This window comes from Hyla sarda, chromosome 9 (assembly GCF_029499605.1).
Source record: "Hyla sarda isolate aHylSar1 chromosome 9, aHylSar1.hap1, whole genome shotgun sequence".
Taxonomy (NCBI): Eukaryota; Metazoa; Chordata; class Amphibia; order Anura; family Hylidae; genus Hyla; species Hyla sarda.
The window spans coordinates 144,583,497-144,606,747 of NC_079197.1; the positions used below are offsets into that span (position 1 = coordinate 144,583,497).

The 23,251-nt window shown below is 43.6% G+C and overlaps 1 protein-coding gene across 5 annotated transcripts in view; it reads right to left on the reverse strand.

The window, feature by feature from the left end:
• Nucleotides 1-1,478: 1,478 nt before the first annotated feature.
• Nucleotides 1,479-23,251, reverse strand: part of LOC130290408 (cytochrome P450 2G1-like) — a 32,005-nt gene continuing 10,232 nt past the window's right edge. For all 5 annotated transcript variants that reach the window (XM_056538018.1, XM_056538019.1, XM_056538017.1 and 2 more), the window contains exons 2-9: nucleotides 19,076-19,238; nucleotides 17,680-17,829; nucleotides 10,235-10,395; nucleotides 9,914-10,090; nucleotides 8,162-8,303; nucleotides 6,150-6,337; nucleotides 5,374-5,515; nucleotides 1,479-1,769 (exon numbers count right to left, since the gene is read on the reverse strand). In XM_056538018.1, coding sequence (XP_056393993.1) covers nucleotides 1,588-1,769; nucleotides 5,374-5,515; nucleotides 6,150-6,337; nucleotides 8,162-8,303; nucleotides 9,914-10,090; nucleotides 10,235-10,395; nucleotides 17,680-17,829; nucleotides 19,076-19,238 — 1,305 coding nt within the window. In that variant the 3' untranslated portion in view covers nucleotides 1,479-1,587. The remainder of the gene's footprint in view (nucleotides 1,770-5,373; nucleotides 5,516-6,149; nucleotides 6,338-8,161; nucleotides 8,304-9,913; nucleotides 10,091-10,234; nucleotides 10,396-17,679; nucleotides 17,830-19,075; nucleotides 19,239-23,251) is intronic.

Genomic DNA, 23,251 nt, shown 5'->3' on the forward strand with positions numbered 1-23,251 from the left:
GCACAGGTGATGCAGTCCTAGGGTCTCACTGACCCCAACTAAACAGAAAATATTGCGGAGTGAGCAATTCTCCAGATCTTCCAACTTTTTACAGGATATAAATCAGATCATGTGCTTCACAGAAGGGGTATAACAACTTAAAACTTAACATTTATTGTGCTAATTAAAGAACAGGACCCCACTGACAACAATACAACAGAAAAAGTAGTCACACCGGACCCAGAGGCCATAGAATGTGGACAGCAATCTGAGTCAGTCACTTGGCCAAGGTGATGGTCAGGGAGTGATAGGGGATAAACAATAAGAGACCAGGGAGGGTAGGGCTGTGGCCACAGCCCTACCCTCCCTGGTCTCTTATTGTTTATCCCCTATCACTCCCTGACCATCACCTTGGCCAAGTGACTGACTCAGATTGCTGTCCACATTCTATGGCCTCTGGGTCCGGTGTGACTACTTTTTCTGTTGTATTGTTGTCAGTGGGGTCCTGTTCTTTAATTAGCACAATAAATGTTAAGTTTTAAGTTGTTATACCCCTTCTGTGAAGCACATTTTGAAACTGGGTATTTACTACAGAATCCTGTGATCTACTATAAATCAGATCAGTTTCAGGTGTGTGGATAAACCACTGTTTTCATCTTCCACATTTATGATACACTTCTCTGCCTTATCTAATCTACCTGTGTGCATGCCCACCTCAGACTAGAGTTGTAGCAGAGTTAACATTAAGGTCGCCTTTACTGCCTCATGATAAGAGAGGAGGGAAGTTACAGTCATTCCATTTATCATGAACTTCTCGGCTCGGCAGTTGACGACTTTATCCTGCATAAATTAGTTCAGCTTTCAGGTGCTCCGGTGGCTGGAAAAAGGTGGATACAGTCCTAAGAGAGTCTCCACCCACCGGAGCACCTGAAAGCTGAACTAATTTATGCAGGAAAAGTCATCAACTGCCGAGCCGAGAAGTTTGTGATGACTCAAATCACTAACTTCTCTCATCTCTATTCATGATGTCAGGGGTGATAAGCTTTACCGTTTCCATCTCCGGGGATTTTACTTCCAGGGTATGGCGTCCATATGGTCTGAAGCAGTAGAGGACTGCTGAAGATATGGTGGAGAGCCTGATGTCCCTCTCATCGGGGGAAAAGAAGCAGGCTGCTGGGTACCTCAGGAGATGGGGGAGGTTCTGCAGCAGCTAGCGCAGCAGTGGAGGCAAGCACTATCTTGACAGCACGTGTTTCCTCTGCGGTAGGTGAAGCAGTCTTTCCTGGGGCTGGCTACCCTTCTGAAGGTAGCGATCCATCCAGGGGCGCACAGGAGAAGGCAGGATTTTTGCAGGAGCTCTGTCTCCCAGCTTCTCACATCCCGGCGATGGACCGGACATCAAAAGATAACTTTTTATTGCCGTATTGTATTGGCATTTCAAACAGATTTCACTGTATGTATACAAAGATGGCATACACAAATTTTAATATGAGTTTTAATATAAGTTCTCCATTTCTGGAAAATTATTATTATAAGAAACATCCTGTAATTTATCACAATTGTTAAAGTACTAAAAAAACAAGGATAGGTCGCCTAGAAACGCTTCAGTCATCTGGGTGTCACATGCATCTTGTAGGTTCTCGGTACTGCTCCATTTTTATTTGGTTCTGGGGTGATTTCAAGATCCTCTGGGGCTACTTCTGATCTCAGGTTAAATCTTTGTAATATGGTAGTAATAAAAATAAATATTTCCATTCGTGCCATACTTTCTCCAATGCAACTTCTTTTACCTGTGGTTAGGAATAAATAATAATTATAATTAGATATTTTGGCATTTTTTTTAACATCACAATACTAATCTAGATTGCAACTTATAAAGTGCAATATTTTTGAGTTTGTTCACCATGATACTCAATACAAAATGCCCATTAGGAAATAATTATTCCAATATCCAGTGGTTAAATAAGATTATAACTTTACTTTTAATATTTAAAATTCAAATAGGATAAGAGAGTTTCTATATGTATAAAGGATCTGAAGACTTTCTGAATGCATTGTACTCAATACTTTGTTGAAACCCCTTTGGCATCGGTTACAGCCTCCAGTCTTCTTGGTTTTGGGTTTTACAAGGTTTGCACACCAGGACTTGGGACTCCTCTCAAGCTCTGTCAAGTTGGATGAGGATTGTCAGTGGAAGCCATAGATCTTTCCAGGCATGTCCCATTGGGTTCAAGTCAAGGCTTTGGTTGGGCCAATCAAAGACATTCACAGAGTTGTCCCTAAGCCACTCATGGGGTGTTTTAGCTGTGTGCTTAGGATCATTGGGGGAGATTTATCAAAACCTGTCCAGAGGAAAAGCTGCCCAGTTGCCCATGGCAACCAATAGGATCGCTTCTTTCATTTTTAGGAAGGCCTGTGAAAAATGAAAGAAGCAATCTGGTTGCTATGGGCAACTTTTCCTCTGCACTGGTTTTGATAAATCTCCCCCATTGTCTTTTTGGAAGGTGAATCTTTGGCCCAGTCTAGGGCCCAGAACACTCTGGATCAGGTTTTCATTGAAAATATCTCTGTACTTAGCGCCATTTAGTTTCCCTCAACCCTGACCAATCTCCCTGTCCCAGCCACTGGTATTAGGCAGGTGATGAGCAGTGCCCGTTTTCCTCCAGACATGATGCTGCCCCCACCATGATCACTGTAGGGATGGTATTGGGCAGTGCCTGGTTTCCACCAGACATGATGCTGCCCCCACCATGATCACTGTAGGGATGTTATTGAGCAGGTGATGGTCAGTGCCTGGTTTCCTCCAGACATGATGCTGGAAAGAAGGAAAAGGACCTCCATTAGAGAGGAAAACTAAGGAATCGTTTGATGCATGTGTCTTTCCAGAGGAAGAGGTTCTACGTTTGCTCTCTAAAGTGAAGACAAATAAATCACAGGGGCCTGATATGATACACCCAAAATTATTAAAAGAGTTTAGTGGTGAGCTAGCAAAACCGTTAACAGATTTATTTAACCAATCACTGGTAACAGGAGTCGTCCCAGAAGATTTGAAATTATCAAATGCTGTGCCCATTCACAAGAAAGGTAGTAGGGAGGAATCAAGCAACTATAGGCCAGTAAGTCTGACATCAATAGTGGGGAAATTAATGGAAACCTTACTAAAGGATAGGATTGTGGAACATCTAAAATCCCATGGATTGCAAGATGAAAAACATGGGTTTACTTCAGGGAGATCATGTCAAACAAATCTTATTGATTTTTTTGACTGGGTGACTAAAATAATAGATGGTGGAGGGGCAGTAGACATTGCATATCTAGATTTTAGTAAGGCTTTTGACACTGTCCCACATAGAAGACTTATCAATAAACTACAGTCATTGAGCTTTGACTCCAATATTGTTGAGTGGATTAGGCAGTGGCTGAGTAACAGACAACAGAGGGTTGTAGTCAATGGAGAATATTCAGAGCAGGATCTTGTCACTAGTGGGATACCTCAGGGATCTGTACTGGGACCAATATTGTTTAATATCTTCATTAGCGATATTACAGAAGGTCTCGATGGTAAGGTATGTCTTTTTTCTGATGACACAAAGATATGTAACAGGGTTGATGTTCCTGGAGGGATACGCCAAATGGAAAAGGATTTAGGCAAACTAGAAGAATGGTCAGAACTCTGGCAACTGAAATTTAATGTGGATAAGTGCAAGATAATGCACCTGGGGCGTAAAAACCCTCAGGCAGAATATAAATTATTTGACACAGCCCTGACCTCAGTATCTGAGGAAAGGGATTTAGGAGTAATTATTTCAGAAGACTTAAAAGGTAGGAAGACAATGTAATAGAGCAGCAGGAAACTCTAGCAGAATGCTTGGATGTATAGGGAGAGGTATAAGCAGTAGAAAGATAGAAGTGCTCATGCCGCTGTACAGAACACTGGTGACACCTCATTTGGAGTATTGTGCGCAGTACTGGAGGCTGTATCTCCAGAAGGATATAGGTACTCTAGAGAGAGTTCAAAGATACTAAACTAGTACATGGATTGCAGGACAAAACTTACCAGGAAAGGTTAAAGGACCTTAACATGTATAGCTTGGAGGAAAGAAGAGACAGAGGGGATATGATAGAGACTTTTAAATACATAAAAGGGAATCAACACGGTAAAGGAGGAGAAGATATTTAAAAGAAGAAAAACTACCACAAGAGGACATAGTTTTATATTAGAGGGCAAAGGTTTCTGCAGTAATATCAGGAAGTATTACTTTACTGAGAGAGTAGTGGATGCATGGAATAGCCTTCCTGCAGAAGTGGTTGCTACAAATACAGTGAAGGAGTTTAAACATGCATGGGATAAGCATAAGGCTATCCTTCATATAAGACAGGGATAGTTATAAGGCTATCCTTCATATAAGATAGGGCCGACACATTCTATGTTTCACTGTAGGGATGGTATTGGACAGGTGATGGGCAGTGCCTGGTTTCCTCCAAATATGAGGTTTAAAATTGAACTTTTATTCTTTAATCTCGGTTTCTCCAGACATGAGAATTTAGTTTTTTTTACAGCCTGAGAGTCCTCACCGCTTTTACCAAGGCCATTTCCCCCAGATTTCTTAGTTTGGTGGGGAGGCCAGCTTTTGGAAGAACCCTGGTGTTCTAGTTAAGATTTTTGGAGTCCACTGTACTCTTGGGAACTTGAACTAAGTCCATGTCCATTCAACCAACAAGTATAAATTAAAACTGCATCTGCACCAACCTCTCAAGAGCTCAATAAAGCCCTGAGGTCACGTGTATCCTGTTGTGTCATCAGAATCTAAAGCAACACATGAGCATCATAACTATGGACTCTGAAAGTGCTGTCAAACAGCAAACTGACTTTGCATTGTAGCTCAGAATACTGTCTGTCCATGTTGCCCAATCAACACATATACATATACCGATCAAGGTGATGAGCCCCAAGTTAAAAAACTTGGCAAACTATGGCAAGCTAACTAATTCACCAATTAATGCACCAATCTGATCACACCACATGCCTTACTGCCCAGTTCTCCCCTGAGGATCCCAGCACCTCCCGGTGGAAAACGCGTTGGGCCGTATTTGCAATTTTTTTTTTTTTTTTTGTATCATGGGTCCACAGTACTTTCTGGGTAATTGATTCTCATAACTGGTGTACACTGGACAGTTTTCAATACAATACTCCCGTCACTGGTGGAGTCAGTCTTGTGAGTCACATGATTTATGTCAAGTTAGGCTGTACCCCTTAAGACTGACGGACAGCCAGTTTCTGTGATAGATAAGGTCATATTTTATCATATATAGCAAGTGGTGATTTCATAGTACTTATTTATTAAAAGTTATGTTTTAATACTGCTGCTTCAGTGATAATAATTCACCAATTACCTAGTGAGAAAGGCACAAAGGCTTCGTTCTTCTGGAAGCTGCCATTGTCATTCAGAAAGTTTGTGGGATCAAATTGTTTCGGATTCTTAAAACATTTAGGGTCCTTCAAGACAGATGTCAGCATGGGGAAAACTACAATGTCCTGAAAACATGAAAAGCAAAAACATGAATTTTATAATCATAAATAAAAGTACACTTGACAGAACCAAGATAATATATAACCATAATGTTGTATAGGATTTCCTATTATGTGACATCCCTGATGGGTTTTACTGACAGTTTGTGGTTTATAGTTTACTTGCTTTGACATTCATAAACCCATTTCTCACTTTGAGTAAAAACCACAAGACGTCCGACAGTAAAAGTCCATATAAAAAGTCATTAAAATCCAAGTGCAAAAATACAAGTAATACGGTCACAGTCTGGCATGTTTCGGCTAAAAAGCCTTAGTAATAGACTTTGTTTAGGATTAAACTGAGACTGTATTACCTGTACTGTTGCTATTGGATTTTAATTGCTCAAATAAAAGGAAAGCAACTTATATAGACATCTTCCGTAGGCTTGGACATCTTTTCTTTTGCATCTTTTACTTTAGATACAATAGTCTGAAGTCGCCCAGCTGCCTGCGCACAATTACAGTCCAAGAGAGGTGGAACGTTTCTTTTTTCACTTACTTTAGAATTATGTGTATATAATGTGGTTATCTTTAGGGCACCCATAGAGTTAGACCCATAGCAAAAAAAATAAATTAAATAAAATAAATAATAAAGTCTTACCTTAGGAATATGATATCCTCGGAATGTGGTGTCTCGAATAGCTGCGTGTGGAAGTGACAAAGGTACGATGTCTGCAAACCTCTGAATCTCATGGATGACAGCATCTGTGTAAGGCATCCGGACTCGATCCTCTACCGAGGGACATCGACTTTGGCCAATCACGTGATCCATCTCCTCATGAATTTTTCCTTTTGGGTACATATTACAATTCACTGTTTAATGTAGAAGTCCTTAGTTTCTTTTGCTATGGTGTGTGTATTACTGAAGAGCTTGGTTAGATTATACAGTGGTCCCTCAAGTTACAATATTAATCGGTTCCGGGACGACCATTGTATGTTGAAACCATTGTATGTTGAGACCAGAACTCTATGGAAACCTGGTAATTGGTTCTGAAGACCCCAAAAGGTCATCCAAAAATAGGAAAAAAGTGAGGATTAAAGAAAAATAAGTAGATAACTAATATAGATAAAGCAAATCCTTACATATAAAAGCAAGAAAGATCTGCTGGGAGCTGTAATCACTGTCTATTTCAGTGGTTTCCAACCAGGGTGCCTCCAGCTGTTGCAAAACTACAACTCCCAGCATGCCCGGACAGCCTTTGGCTGTCCGGGCATGCTGGGAGTTGTAGTTTTGCAACAGCTGGAGGCACCCTCGTTGGGAAACGCTGGTCTATGTAGCGGACAGGAGCTTCTTCAGGGTCCTGTACAGTACACGCAATGTCCTAAGAAAGTAACATGGAGCCGTCCTTACTTGGTGTCCAAAGGAGCAGCTAACCCTGGCATGAGTTAAAAGTAGTACAGAACATGTAGTACCTCCCTGTACTGTAGGGGGCGCTACCAGACAGCCAGTCAGTGCATACACTTCAGTAATACAGGGGTTTTTATCAGTGAATTCCCATTCTGATTGGTTGGTTCTTTCGGCCATTGACACGTTTCGCAGATTCCATAGCATTGTATGTTGAATCTGGTTTCAAGTTACAATGGTCCAGAAAAGACCATTGTATGTTGAAACTATTATATGTTGAGCCCATTGTAAGTTGAGGGATCACTGTACTGTAAAGAAATAGCTACATCTGGCAAGAAAGGTGGTCCTCCTACAGCAGACAATCAAGCGGGGGGGGGGGGGGGAGGTGTTGGGTAAGTAACAAGTGCTGTACCTTGGAACGCTGACATAATTATCTTTAACACCGCAGCATGGAGAATAGAAGCAGGGAGTTCTAGTTTTCATTAACACCGCGGCACAGAGAATAAAGCGGGGGTGGGGTTGGGGCGGTAGGGCTGACATATGGATTTCTGATACCAACATATACCCTTGTGTATAGGTTACATGTGTTTATGTATATGAAGCAGAGAATCAGCTATTTTCTGTGCTGGAGAGTTATGGAAAACTATTCCTCCCTTCCTTGATTCTCCATGCTGCAGTACTTTTTATATGTTGTTATTGATGAAAATTAAAAAAGACCTTTTGTAATATAATTATTAAAAAAATTTCCATAAATTTAAAGAAAACTGCTCCAGAAACTCCCACCACTAGGGGTCCCCATACCTTCTGGGATACTAACAAGTCATACAGCAACATCAGGCTTGTCCATGAGTCATGGACAAGAGATGACTCATGGACAAGGCTGCATGAGCAGACGGACCAATCCCCTCCCACCACCACAAGTGAAGGACACACCCCTTCCCGAGAGGATTTCTAACACTGAGCTAATAAAAAAAGAGGTAATTTTTATATAAATATAGGTGATAGAGGCATGAAAGTTAGATGTACATGTACAAGTGGGATCTGACAGGTACACTTTAAAGACAACTATGGCAGGGCTCCGAGGTGCGCCCCCCCCCCCCCCCACCTTGATTCTCCACTTTAAGAGAAAGGCTCCCTGTTCGTTCCATTAAAAATTCCAATGTGTTAAATAAGACTTTAGAACAGTCAAGCATATCAAAGCATCACCTTCACTGGATTTTACTTATTAGTATCATATCAGAGGGTTATGAGAACGTACAAGTCCTTACTTTGCACATCTGGGTATTTGAGCAGATAAAGGAGACTATATTTCAGGGTTGTGCTTGTTGTTTCTGTGCCAGCAAAGAAGAGGTCGCTCACGGTACCACATAGATTATCCAAATGGAATTCAGTATTCACGTTGCTCTTTTCCTGTGATATCACAAAGAATTACAGAAGCAGATAGATACAGAAGCCCGCACTACCGTCCAACCTTTCACCACTAAGGCTCTGTGCTGTCTAAAGAGGGTACTGGAGAAGCTAGCGGGGGTGCTCAATCTCTGAGAGTCCACGAAAGTGCAAAGCATACAGTGAAAGAAAACGAGAGGCCACTTACCGCTTCATTTATTAATCTTCATGCATACAATTGCCAGCATGGCAGGACAGAAACGCCTGGACGGCACTGCAGCGCCATCCAGGCGTTTGTCCTGCTATGCTGGCGATTGTATGCATGAAGATTAATAAATGAAGCGGTGAGTGGCCTCTCGTTTTCTTTCACTGTATACAAAGAATTATAGGCTTCATTTACTAATGGAGTTCAGTGTAAATTTAGGTGTAAAAAAAAAAATAATTTATGTTCCAAACAATCCTTTTTTACACCCTTTTCAGTACTTTTAGAAATGTTTTCCAAAAATTGGGAATTTTTTCAATTTATTTTTTTACAAGTGTTCACCCTCATTTTCTATGCTACAGGGGCTGTAAAGTTAGTGTAGTTCATAATATAGTGCCTGTTCTTGTGTGTGATGATTTTCTCACAATTCTTCTGTGATTTTAACCCCAATATTTATTTTTAACAGCATACAAAATGACTGTTGTCTCAGATTTTTCCCAGGTTGCAATGTGGTCGAGACCTGACTCCCTAGTCAGCTGATGACAGGGAGCTTGTCTGCTTCAATGGGTGGAGGGATCAATCTGCAACTAATGCAACAGCTGTAGGCACCCTGATTGAAAATAACAGGTCTTTTGAATGGGTGCAGCTCATTTATGTTTCAATGGGTGGGGTGGCTGATGTGTGGAAGGGAGGAAAATGGAATTATGGGATTTCTAGGCAATAGAAGAAAACTCAAACAGGAAATACCAGTTCACAAAAAGCTAGCCACAGTGTTATAGTAATCTCACAACATAGCCATTTAGCCCAAAGACAAGCGCAGATCCTTCCTAAGCATGTCCATTACTGTCTGCCAGGTACATACTAAAATCACCTTATGGTGGATAACCCCTTTAATTACTTTTAACAGGGAGGTTAAAAAAAATGAAGAATTTTGCCACACTTTGGCACATCGCCATTGTGGCTTACTTTCCCGATGTGGAAACACCATTCATGCATATGAGGGAGAAATGAATAGAAACTCACTATGAAAAGGGGGGGGGGGGGGGGCGAACATGGTACATGACACTACTAGGGAGATTTATCAATACCTGTGCAGAGGAAAACTTGCCCATAGCAACCAATCAGATGGTTTTTCATTTTTAGGAAGGCCTGTGAAAAATGAAAGAAGCAATCTGATTGGTTGCTATGGGCAACTGGGCAAGTTTTCCTCTGCACAGGTTTTGAAGAATCTTCCCCTAGATGTCATAGGCTTTGTGACTGGTCAATACCATATTTGGATACTATTAGAACTAGTTTGGTTGAATTGTTTTACCTTTAAATAAAGCCCCAATGGGGACTGGAACCGATTTGAGTGATAACCTATGAATAGTGCTGTGAAATGTGTGAGCACTGTATAATAAAAGGAATTATTTATATTGTTCCTATACATTACCTCCTCCATCTTTATTAGGAAGCAGTCAATGAAGTCCCGAGGACAGTTTGGGTCAAGTGTCGCCTTGTGACTTTCCAAAGATTCTGCAACAAATTCTTTCAGTTTGTCTAGATTTGTAAATATCTTTTGGTGGGGTCCAGGAAGAAAGGAGAGAGTCTTGGGAAAGATATTGAAAAGCTGAAAAGGAGGGACACAAGAAGATCTTTCAGTGAACTTCTTCTGAAAAGGTTTGGTCATCATTGGCATTCGCTATTATGCAATATTCTAAAATGATAGGTTCACCACAGACCTCACCAAGAGTTATGTAAAATGTTCACTTACTATTCCCCAAATAGATGACATGAGTAGAGTAATTTCTTTCAGCAAGGTGAGAAGTGTCCTAAATTTGGTATCTTCATAGTCAAAACGTTCTCCAAATACTACTGAGCAGATAACATTGGAGACAGCCAGGGTCAACAGAGATGTTGGGTCAAATGGAGTGTCTGCAATGAGATATCAAGGTCTATTCAGATATATGTGCATCATATGACAATTTCATCTCTTAGTACATACTGGTAAAACTGGACCCTGGAAGTTCAACATGTCACCTTATAAGAATTCTGAGGATCTGAATTAAAAGAACTTGTTACTCTACATTAATATGGCGAAGGCTATAAGAAGATTGCCAATACCCTGAAACTGAGCCGCAGCACAATGGCCAAAACCATACAGTGGTTTCACAGGACAGGTTTCAGTCAGAACAGGCCTCACCATAGGAGCATATCCAGAGGTTGTCTTTGAAAAATAGACATATCAGTGCTGCCAGAATTGCTGCAGAGGTTGAAGGGGGCGAAGGGTCAGCCTGTCAGTGCTCAGACCAAATGCCGCACACTGCTTCAAACTGGTCTGCATGGCTGTTTTCCCATAAGAAAGCCTCTTAGGATGAAGCACAAAAAAACTGCAAACAGTTTGCTGAAGACAATCAGACTAAGGATATGGAATACTGGAACCATGTCCTGTGGTCGTATGAGACCAAGATAAACTTATTTGGTTCAGATGGTGTCAAGCGTGTGTGGTAGCAACCAGATGAGGAGTACAAAAAAAAAGTGTTCCTTGCCTATGGTCAAGCGTGGTGGGAGTGTCATGGTCTGGGGCTGCTTGCACTGGGAAGCTACAGTTCATTGAGGGAACCATACCTCCAAGACCACCACTGCCTTAGCTAAAGAAACCGAGGGTAAAGCTGATGGACTGGCCAAGCACGTCTCCAGACCTAAACCCTATTGAGCATTAGGTGATATGCGGCATTGGCCATATTCGAATTTGCAATATTTTGCGAATATATGGATGAATATTCATCCTATATTTGCGAATTTCACTTATTCGTAATATTCGTTGTGAATTTGTGTATTCATTGCATATTCGCGTAATCGCACATGGAACTGCCAAAAAAACTCTGCTGGGAGGAATCTTCTATAGTGAAGGAGTGGGAAACTTTACTATTGGTTGCTAGGGATGTTGATAACCTCTGACAAGTGTATTTGCATCATTCTCATTGGCCCACAAGCTAAAAGGAGGAATATGCAAATATGCACATATACAAAATATTCGCGCTCCAGTCTCACACAGTAACTAGTATTGGAGCATTCTTTAGACCACAAGCTGGAAGCAGGGAGGGATGATGATCACTGATGTGTTCTGTTAAAAAATAAAAAAATAAAATATTCGTAATTTCAAATATATTCTCGAATTTGCAATAAAAATTTGAAATGTCAATATTCACGCCCAACACTATTGAGCATCTGTGGGGCATCCTTAAACCCTTTAGAAACAGATTAATACTAGTATCTATTTCCATTTTCTTCATGTCTTTGCTTTCAGACATGTTTCATCCACATAGTTGGGCACTTATAGCGTAAACATGAAATATCAGAGGAGATTAGCTTGTTCCCAATGGAATTTCCTGAGATTTACAATTTGGCAACTAACTTGGACAGTTTTGGAAAAAAAAAAAAACTAACGCAACACAAAAAACCCCAAAAGAGACAGGAAAATTAACTCACATATTTTAAAAGCAGCACAAGAAGTGAAGAAGTGAGAAAAAAACAAAAAAAACATGTGATTGATATTGCTGTAGCAAAAATTACAGTAGCTTATGAATAGGTCTACCAGGTTTTAGGTTTTAGTGAGGATTCACACTGGTATTTTTTTCAACCTACCAGTCTCCTCTATATCACAAGAGGGAATTAAAAACCAAATATTCTGTAATCACTGTAATCTGGTAAAAATTGTGGTCCCATTGTTAGAGGCAAAAAAATACGGTTTTGTTAAACTATTGCACAGGTTTTAACAACCGACCTATCTCCTCAATTGTTCTATGATACAGAAGGGGAATAAAAATACATTTTAGTGTTTTTAAGTTCATATGTTAAAAATCATGATCATTTTTCTAGGGTCAAAGATATTGGTTTTGTTAAAGTTTTGCACAGATTTTTTATTTATTTTTTTATAATCCAACAGGCTTCTCTATTTTTATGTTACATAGAAGGAATTAAAACGGGTACTCCAGTGGAAAACTTTTTTTTTTTTTATTAACTGGTGCCAGAAAGTTAAATAGATTTGCAAATTACTTCCATTTAAAAATCTTAATCCTTCCAGTACTTAGCTGCTGCATGCTCTGGAGGAAGTTCTTTTTGAAATTCTTTTCTGTTTGTCCACGGTGCTCTCTGCTGAGACCTCGGTCCATGTCAGGAACTGCCCATAGCAAACCTCTCCTGCTCTGGACAGTTCCTCTGGAGTATACAGCAGCTGATAAGTACTGGATGGATAAAGATTTTTTTTTTAATAGAAAGGATTTACAAATCTGTTTAACTTTCTGGCACCAGGGATAACCCCTTTAAAATGTAAGATTTTAGTGGTCTTGTTCATTGGCTGAAAATAGGGACACTGTTGATCTGGGCATGTCACCATGCACCGGAGCACAGACCAGAGGAGAAGACAGAAGAGGCCATACTGCAGACTCCGGGAGCCATATGACTCGGGGAATATCTTTATTTGTTTTGTTTTTTGGGGTATGGAGATGGGGGCATGTGTTGGAATATGGAGATGGGTGAAATGTGTTGGGATATATAGAGTATGGAGATGGGGGATCTGTAGGAATATGGAGAATGGAGGAAATGTGTTGTATGGAGATGGGGGATATGTTTTGGGCTATGGTGTATGGAGATCTGTGTTGGAATATGGTGTATGGAGATGGGAGACGTGTTGGAATATGATGTATGGAGATGGGAGACATGTGTTGGAATATGATGTATGGAGATGGGAGACATGTGTTGGAATATGATGTATGGAGATGGGAGACATGTGTTGGAATTTGGTGTATGGAGATCTGTGTTGGGATATAGAGTATGGAGATGGGGGACATGTGTTGGGATATGGAGATCTGTGTAGGAATATGTATGGAGAAGGAGAACATGTGTTGGAATATGGAGATGGAGGACATGTGATCTGTGTAGGAATATGTATGGAGATAGGGAAAATAGGTGTTGGAATATGAAATATGGAGATGGGAGATATTTCTGGACCTTATATTAACCAGTAAGCCAGACATAGCATTCGAGATGAAGGTAGGGGGTCATCTTGGTAATAGTGACCACAGAATAATCAGTTTTCAATTATCCTATAAGAGGATGTCTACTAGTGGGCTTACAAAAAAGTTTAAACTTCAGGAAGGCCAATTTTCACAAACTAAGAGGACCTAAGTGGCATAGATTGGGACCGTGCCCTCAGTAATAAAAGTACACAGGCTAAAAGACATTTTTTAAGAGTATCCTAAATAGATCTTGTGAGCGACATATACCCTATGGAAACAAATTGGTTAGAAATAGGAGACCAATGTGGTTAACCAAAACAGTTAGGAATGTGATAAAGGATAAGAGGAAAGCATTTGGACTACTAAAACAAGAAGGTAGTGGGGAGGCCTTAAAAATTAAGAGAAGAATAAATTCTGCAAACAAGAAATAAAGTTAGCAAAAATTGAAAACAGAAAGGTTGCCAAAGAACCCCAAAATATTCGCCACCTGCATAAATCATAAAAAACTGAGAATGTTGGCACCCTGAAAAATAAAATTGGGGCGAAATGGTGGAGGAAGATGAGGAAAAAGCCAATCTACTAAATGCCTTCTTCTCTACTGTATTCACACAGGAAAATGCAATGACACATGACATGAGTAGGGATAAAGTAAATTCTACTGATAATCTCATCTGTTTAATCCAACAAGGAGTGCAGCGCCGCCTTAACATTAACACACACAAATCACCGGGCCCATATAGAAGCCATCTCAGAGATGGAAGCCATCTCAGAGATTTAAAGATTCTATAATGACTGGGATTGTTCCACAGGACTGTCTCTTAGAAAATGTTGCACCAATATTCAAAAAGGGGTCAAAAAGGTGAGCCTGGGAACTATCAGCCTGTAAATTTAACTTCTGTTGTGGTAAGATTTTTATGTTATTCTGGGGTATCTCAATGAAAATAACCTTCTGACACCGCACCAACATCAGCTTCAATGAGGAGGCCAGTTATAGATTGGATCGGGGTAAAAGCTGTGAATGTTATATATCTGGACTTTTCTAAGGCATTTGATACTGTGCCACAAAAAAGGTTAGCACATAAAATGAGGATGCTGGGACTGGGGGATGATCTATGTAAATGAGTTAGCAACTGGCTCAGTGATAGGAAGCAGGGGGTGGGGGATCAATGGAACTTACTCTGGTTGGGTGACAGTTACAAGTGGGGGACCTCAAGGGGGCAGTACTGGGTCCACTACTTTTTAATATATTTATTAATGACCTTGTAGAGGGGATTACAGAGTGGAATTTCTATATTTGCAGATGACACTAAACTGGGTAAGGTGATCACCACAGAGGAGGATAACATAATATTACAGAGGGATCTGAGGAAGCTGGAGGCTTGGGCACAGACATGGCAAATAAAGTGAAATGTGGATAAATGTAATGTATATGCTAAAATAATAAAACTTTAGGTAAAACTTCTACTGAAAAGGATTTGGGGGTACTGGTGGACAGTAAGCTCTACTTTAGTGACCAGTGCCAGGCAGCGGCTACCAAGTCATGGGATGTATCAAGAGAGGCATAGAGTCTTTGGACAGGAACATAGTTTTTCCTCTGCATAAATCATTAGTCAGACCACATTTTGGGCACCTGTGTATAGGAGCGACATGGCTGAACTGGAGAGGGTGCAGAGGAGGGCGACATAAGATAATTAATGGTATGGGAGGATTACAGGACCAAAACAGGTTATCAAGCTTGGGGTTATTTAGTTTGGAGACAAGACGTCTTAGGTTCGATCTGTCACAATGTACAAATATATGAATGAACAGTACAGAGACCTTTTTAGTGATCTTTTTATACCTAGACAGGTAACAATGATAAGGGGGCATCTTCTACGTCCAGAGGAAAGAAGGTTTTACCATCATCGCAGAGATTCTTTACTGTAAGAGCAGTGAGACTATGGAACTCTCTGCCACATGATGTTGTGATGTTTGACTCAAAGTTCAAGGGGGGCCTGGATGTTTTCCTGGAAAAATACTGTATTACAGGTTGTGGATACTATGTGGATAGAATGTTGATCCAGTGATTTATTCTGATTGCCATATTGGAGTCGGCAAGGAATTTTTCCTTTAATGGTGCAATTGGCATCTGCCTCATGCTTTTATTTTTTTTTGCCTTCCTCTGGATCAACACAGTAGGCATTAGGTTGAACTTGATGTACCTATAACTATGTAACTACTACCTAAAGGGAAAGAAAAAGAGGGACCACGCCTCGTGTATCCCCTAAGACACCAGATGGGGGTAAACAGAACAAAGCCAGCCTTTTGGGTAGCTGCTCACCTTGTAGCGGATAGTCAGCGCTCATCACCCCTAAATTGGGGTACAAATATGCTCCTGGCGGAAGAGAACTGCAAAGCCCAACAGGTCACAGGAGTAGGAGATCCAGTCCTGTCTGTAGAATCGATGAGAACGGCAAAAGGACCCATACATAAGGCGCTGTTCAGAGTTCCATCAGGAAAGAAGTATATCCAAAGTGAGAATATGATATAAGTACCATCAGGTACTATGTTTAATCAGTTCCAAGAACTAAACACACAGTACCTGATGGTACTTCTATCAGGAAAGAAGTATATCCAAAGCGAGAATATGATAGAACTCTGAACAGCACCTTATGTATGGGTCCTTTTGCCGTTCTCATCGATACTACTACTATATATAGGGGGGACTGCAACTATATATACAGGTGGCTACTATCTACAAGGGGACTTACCTACTGGGAGTAAGCCCTATTTATAACGTGCTGCTACTGTCTACAGGGGGACCTACCTACCTATAGGTGGCACCTACCTACTCGGGAAACCTGTGTAATGGGGGAAACAAAGCGAAGGAACCAGTCTACTGGAGCAACCTAGCTACCTAATGGGGGGACCCAAGTTCTCTTCCCCCAACCCAATTATCTACCCTCTCTACTATGTAGGACACTAAGGGGATTATTATTACTGTATGGAGCACTATAGGTGCTGAAAAGTGCAGAACCTAAAATGTTTGTCTGGCAGGTTTTGTGGAGTTGTGGCTGGAAAAAAATAGTCATGACGGTCTAGGCCAGATTGAGAAAAAAAGTGAACGATTCCAATCAGAGAAGATGTCAGCTACGAGTCACCTGCAACTGTATGTAATCACTTATATGGTCTGTAGAGTCTGTGTAGAGCTGGGGTCAGTACTGACTGTGTACAGAGGTTTTTATTTAGTGTCAGTATGGTAGTATTCTTAAGTCACTATATGGTGGTAATGGTAGTGGTCATGGTGTGGTACAAATATTTGTCCCTTGTATAGTGGCATTGTTGGCGATACTGGTCTGTGTAAAGTGGTTTTATTCAGTATGGTAGTATTATCCTGTCACTATATAGTGGTAATGTTAGTCTTTGTGTAATGCAATTATTTGTCTCTTGTATAGTTGTGTTATTGGTGATACTGGCCTGTGTATAGTGGTTTTTATTCAGTATCTGTATGGTAGCATTATCCAGTCACTATATGGTGGTAATGGTAATGGTCTGGTGCAATTATTTGTCGCTTGTATAATGGTGCTATTGGTCTCTGTATAGTGGATTTCATTCAATACCAGTAAGATGGTATCAGTAATGCGTCATCCTGGTGTGGAGGCATTATTTTATTTTAGGTTTTTAAACCCCAACCCATGAGAAAATTCTGCTTGCACCACTGGTGAGTGGTGATGAATACACTGTATGCATAGCTATTCTCTTAAATTCACAGACCTGGGCATAGGGGGCGTCATGATTAAGTTTCGCCTCACAAAGTCTGTAGCCTCTGGATAGGGGCATTGATACAGTTTTATGGAAGGGTCACACAGGTCATTATGTTATTTTATATCACAGAGCGGTGATAAAGATGATATTTGTGATAGCTCTGCGAGGGTCTCAGATAGCCTTATTGCACCTTCTAATGCACTTTTAACCCCTTGACAACACAAACTGAGTGCTTCATACCCGATAAGCTGTTAGCAGCTGGGACTTACCGCTAATGCCAGACAATGGTGAAATTGCCAGTGCCCTGCATGACCCTTTAGATGCCACAGTCAAAACTTAGACTTGAGACCTCTCCACAACCAAACCCAATAACCAACAAGCAAGACAAGCCTCAAAATGTTCTCCACTTTTTCTTGAACATGTATAGACTATTATTCAGTATCCATTTTCTCACCTTCATTCTTCTTCATTTCTTCTGCCAAGTAGCTCGCTTCCTCTTGTATACGTTCTTCAATGCTTCTCTTCCCCATTCCAAAATTTCTCAGGGTAGAAAGTGAAAACCTGCGTAACTGTTTCCATCTCTCACCGTTGGTCAATATCACTCCTGAAGGCACATACAATAAAAACACAAGTGTGCGTTATTTTTAAAGGGCTACTCCCCGGCGCTTAGACATCTTATCCCCTATCCAAAGTATAGGGGATAAGATGCCTGATCGCAGGAGTCCCACCGCTGGGGACCAGGATCTTGCACGCAGGACCCCGTTTGTAATCAGTCCCCAGAGCGTGTTCGCTCCGGGTCTGATTACCAGCGACCACAGGGTCGGCGGCGTGTGACATCATGCTCCGCCCCTCAATGCAAGCCAATGGGAGGGGGAGTGACAGCTATCACGCCCCCTCCCGTTGGCTTGCATTGAGGGGCGGAGCGTGATGTCACACGGGGGCAGAGGCGTGACATCACACACCGCCGGCCCTGTGGTCGCTGGTAATCAGACCCGGAGCGAACACGCTACGGGGACTGATTACAAACGGGGTGCCGCGTGCAAGATGCCGGGGGTCCCCAGCGGCGGGACCCCCGCGATCAGGCATCTTATCCCCTATCCTTTGGGATAAGATGTCTAAGCACTGGAGAACCCCTTTAATGGTATAAACGACATGTTCACTTTAGCGTTTTAGTATGATTACAACAACAATACCAAATTTATATACACGGTTAAGACAAAATAACTATCTTTAAATAGTCAATTTGAACTCTTCTGCCCTCACTCATAATGCCTCATATTATATCATTCAGGTAGTGTATATTACTAGTAATAAACCTTATTTCAGGGGGTTGGACTAGAGACTCCTCCCTCATCCTTTCCTGAAGAGTCTATATAGAAACTGAGTAGGGAGTGTGTCATGTGACCAACAATCCACCTATCTAATACAAAGCATATGCAAACTTAAATCCTTACACGCTAGCTCTTTTAAAAGCTTATTTTAACAACGAAGCCTACGTGTTTTATCAAGTACCATTCTAAGTATCATGCTGAGATAGTACAAAGTAGTATGTTAGCAAGGTGGCCATCTAACTGGTCAGGAAACCCACTGATCATACTGGCTTACCTCTCAGAGCTCATCGCACTTATGTTTATATTTCTCTCCCCATATGTATTTCTTCTTCCCTTCACTATTCCTTTCTTTGTTTCCTCTACACCTTAGTCCCTTCATAGTGCTTCTTATGGGACATATTAGATCATCTGAGTTTTATGAAAATCCCAATACTGTGTCATGTACTGTTTATCTGATACATAGACCTGATAGGTCAGTTACTAGATACCATTGTCACCATATAAAGTGGATTTACTCACCATAACCGTTGAAGAGCAGATCCCCGAGTTCTGTGGGACCTCTGGCACTGAACATTTCCCCGTTGTCTATCAAAGCCTCTTTCACGCAGTCATAACCTACCAGGACTACTGCAGGTGCACTGGACAGGTAAATGGTGAACACTGGGCCGTAGGTTTCACTCAGCTTGAAGGGAAACATATCAAATATAAAAATGTAATTCACATGCCTACTTTATATCAAAACAATATATAGGCTATTGTCACTTTATTGTACATACACAGTAACTGCTTAGTAATATTTTTTACCTATAAAGGAGAAAAGTATAGGGACACCTACAGGAGCTTTAAAGGATAGGGGATAAGATGTCCGATAGCGGGGGTCTGGTCGTGATGTCACACCATGCCCCCTCCATTCATGTCTATAGGACATAGACATAAATGGAGGGGGCGTGATGAGTCGTCATGAGGGTGTATGGCATGACGTCACAACCATTGTCACGATTCGGCTTACGGGTTGTGGATCCGCTGTGTCAGCGAGGGATTGGCGTGGACCGTGCTAGTGGACCGGTTCTAAGAGGCTACTGGTTTTCACCAGAGCCCGCCGCAAAGCGGGATGGTCTTGCTGCGGCAGTAGCAACCAGGTCGTATCCACTAGCAACGGCTCAACCTCGCTGACTGCTGAGAAGGCATGGGACAGAAGGACTAGGCAGAGGCAAGGTCAGACGTAGCAGAAGGTCGGGGGCAGGCGGCAAGGTTCGTAGTCAGGATGGATAGCAGAAGTTCAGGTAACACAGGCTTTGGGCACACTTAAACGCTTTCACTGGCACAAGGCAACAAGATCCGGCAAGGGAGTGCAGGGGCAGTGAGCAGATATAGTCTGGGAGCAGGTGGGAGCCAATTAAGCTAATTGGGCCAGGCACCAATCATTGGTGCACTGGCCCTTTAAGTCTCAGAGAGCTGGCGCGCGCGCGCGCGCCCTAGAGAGCGGAGCCGCGCGCGCCAGCACATGACAGCAGGGGACCGGGACGGGTAAGTGACCTGGGATGCGATTCGCGAGCGGGCGCGTCCCGCTGTGCGAATCGCATCCCCGACGGCCATGACAGTGCAGCGCTCCCGGTCAGCGGGACTGACCGGGGCGCTGCAGGGAGAAAGACGCCGTGAGCGCTCCGGGGAGGAGCGGGGACCCGGAGCGCTAGGCGTAACAGTACCCCCCCCTTAGGTCTCCCCTTTTTTTTGTCCGGTAACTGCCTCCCCTGGGATGAGGACACCGGGAAAGAATGGAGGGTTTCCTCAACGGCAGGCAGTACAGCAGGAGTTGGAATGGGGAGGGAGGGCAGAGGGTGAAGCTTGGCACGGGGCAGGGAGACACAAGGACGGGAGCCATGAGGAGGCACAGAGGCTTGCCTGACGGGACTGGGAGGGGGGGAGAGGCACTTCCTATGGCAGGCAGAGTCCCAGTTCTTGATCTCCCCGGTGGTCCAATCAAGGGTGGGAGAATGAAGCCGGAGCCATGGCAGACCGAGGAGGACCTCAGAGGTACAGTTGGGGAGAACGAAGAGCTCAATCCTTTCGTGGTGGGGTCCAATACACATCAGGAGGGGTTCTGTGCGGTAACGCACGGTGCAATCCAGTCTGACTCCATTGACCGCGGAAATGTAGAGCGGCTTGACGAGACGGGTCACCGGGATGCGGAATTTATTCACAAACGACTCCAAAATAAAATTCCCAGAGGCACCAGAGTCCAAGCAGGCCACGGCTGAGAGGGAGGAGTTGGCTGAAGGAGAAATCCGCACGGGCACCGTGAGACGTGGAGAAGCAGACTTAGAACCAAGAGATGCCACACCCACGTGAGCTGGGTGCGTGCGTTTCCCAGACGTGGAGGACGGATAGGGCAATCCACCAAGAAATGCTCGGTACTGGCACAGTAAAGACAGAGATTTTCTTCCCTACCGCGATTCCTCTCTTCCTGGGTCAGGCGAGACCGATCCACTTGCATGGCCTCCTCGGCGGGAGGCCCAGGCGTAGATTGCAACGGATACTGTGGGAGAGGTGCCCAGAGATCTAAGTCTTTTTCCTGGCGGAGCTCTTGGTGTCGCTCAGAAAAACGCATGTCAATGCGGGTGGCCAAATGGATGAGTTCTTGCAGGTTGGCAGGAACCTCCCGTGCGGCCAGCACATCCTTGATGCGACTGGATAGGCCTTTTTTAAAGGTCGCGCAGAGGGCCTCGTTATTCCATGATAACTCGGAAGCAAGAGTACGAAATTGGATGGCGTACTCGCCCACTGAAGAATTACCCTGGACCAGGTTCAACAGGGCAGTCTCGGCAGAAGAAGCTCGGGCTGGCTCCTCGAAGACACTCCGGACTTCAGTGAGGAAGGACTGGACTGTGGCTGTGGCAGGATCATTGCGGTCCCAGAGCGGTGTGGCCCAAGACAAGGCCTTTCCTGAAAGAAGGCTTACTACGAACGCCACCTTAGACCGTTCTGTAGGAAACAAGTCCGACAACATCTCCATATGCAGGGAACACTGAGACAAAAATCCACGGCAGAGTTTAGAGTCCCCATCAAATTTGTCCGGCAGGGACAAGCGGAGGCTAGGAGCGGCCACTCGCTGCGGAGGAGGTGCAGGAGCTGGCGGAGGAGATGGTTGCTGCTGTAGCAGAGGCAGAAGTTGCTGTAACATGGCGGTCAACTGCGACAGCTGCTGTCCTTGTTGGGCAATCTGCTGCGATTGCTGAGCGACCACCGTGGGAAGGTCAGCGAGACTTGGCAGCGGCACCTCAGCGGGATCCATGGCTGGATCTACTGTCACGATTCGTCTTACGGGTTGTGGATCCGCTGTGTCAGCGAGGGATTGGCGTGGACCGTGCTAGTGGACCGGTTCTAAGAGGCTACTGGTTTTCACCAGAGCCCGTCGCAAAGCGGGATGGTCTTGCTGCGGCAGTAGCAACCAGGTCGTATCCACTAGCAACGGCTCAACCTCGCTGACTGCTGAGAAGGCATGGGACAGAAGGACTAGGCAGAGGCAAGGTCAGACGTAGCAGAAGGTCGGGGGCAGGCGGCAAGGTTCGTAGTCAGGATGGATAGCAGAAGTTCAGGTAACACAGGCTTTGGACACACTTAAACGCTTTCACTGGCACAAGGCAACAAGATCCGGCAAGGGAGTGCAGGGGCAGTGAGCAGATATAGTCTGGGAGCAGGTGGGAGCCAATTAAGCTAATTGGGCCAGGCACCAATCATTGGTGCACTGGCCCTTTAAGTCTCAGAGAGCTGGCGCGCGCGCGCCCTAGAGAGCGGAGCCGCGCGCGCCAGCACATGACAGCAGGGGACCGGGACGGGTAAGTGACCTGGGATGCGATTCGCGAGCGGGCGCGTCCCACTGTGCGAATCGCATCCCCGACGGCCATGACAGTGCAGCGCTCCCGGTCAGCGGGACTGACCGGGGCGCTGCAGGGAGAAAGACGCCGTGAGCGCTCCGGGGAGGAGCGGGGACCCGGAGCGCTAGGCGTAACAACCATGGCCTCCTAAACCCAGTGTTCTGAGCATAATCCAGTAGCTGGACCCCCGCCATGTCTAGCAACGGAGTACCCCTTTAAAGGACAGCCAGTTCTACATCCATCGTCATTATAAGAGTTGTAACCCCCTTGCCCTCTCTTCTGGGAAGGGATTGTGGTGACTCACGGTGTATGGCGAGACCACGAGGTGTAGCGGTGTGGCCAGATAGTATTAACCCCTGGGGCAAGATGTTGTTAACCCCCAGTGTTCGTGACGCCAGAGTGGTTTTTAGTACCAGAACTACACGTACAGTATCTCCGCTATTCCAATGGCTAGTTAGGTAAAGGAGAGTCCACAACCAGTTACGGTTTAATGGAGGCTTTACTGAGTTCAGACAGATGGAATTATCTTCACTGCTAGGCCAGATTCACAGAGGTGGCCAGGAATCCAGAAGACCTCACAGCTTGCTGGACCAATTATACTTGTAATAGACTTTAGAGATTTATCTTGAGGCTTGACAATAAGCTGGACTTTACTATTTGTAGTGACAGCAGACATAGACTTTTGACTTACTGGAATGACTGCAACTTTGGGGTCTTCCAGATGCTGGTCACTAACATTGAGATCTCTGGTGGTTGCTGTGCTCAGTAGCAGGTGGTAAGAGATCAGAGAGTGAATTGTAATGGCCGCCCCTTTATATAG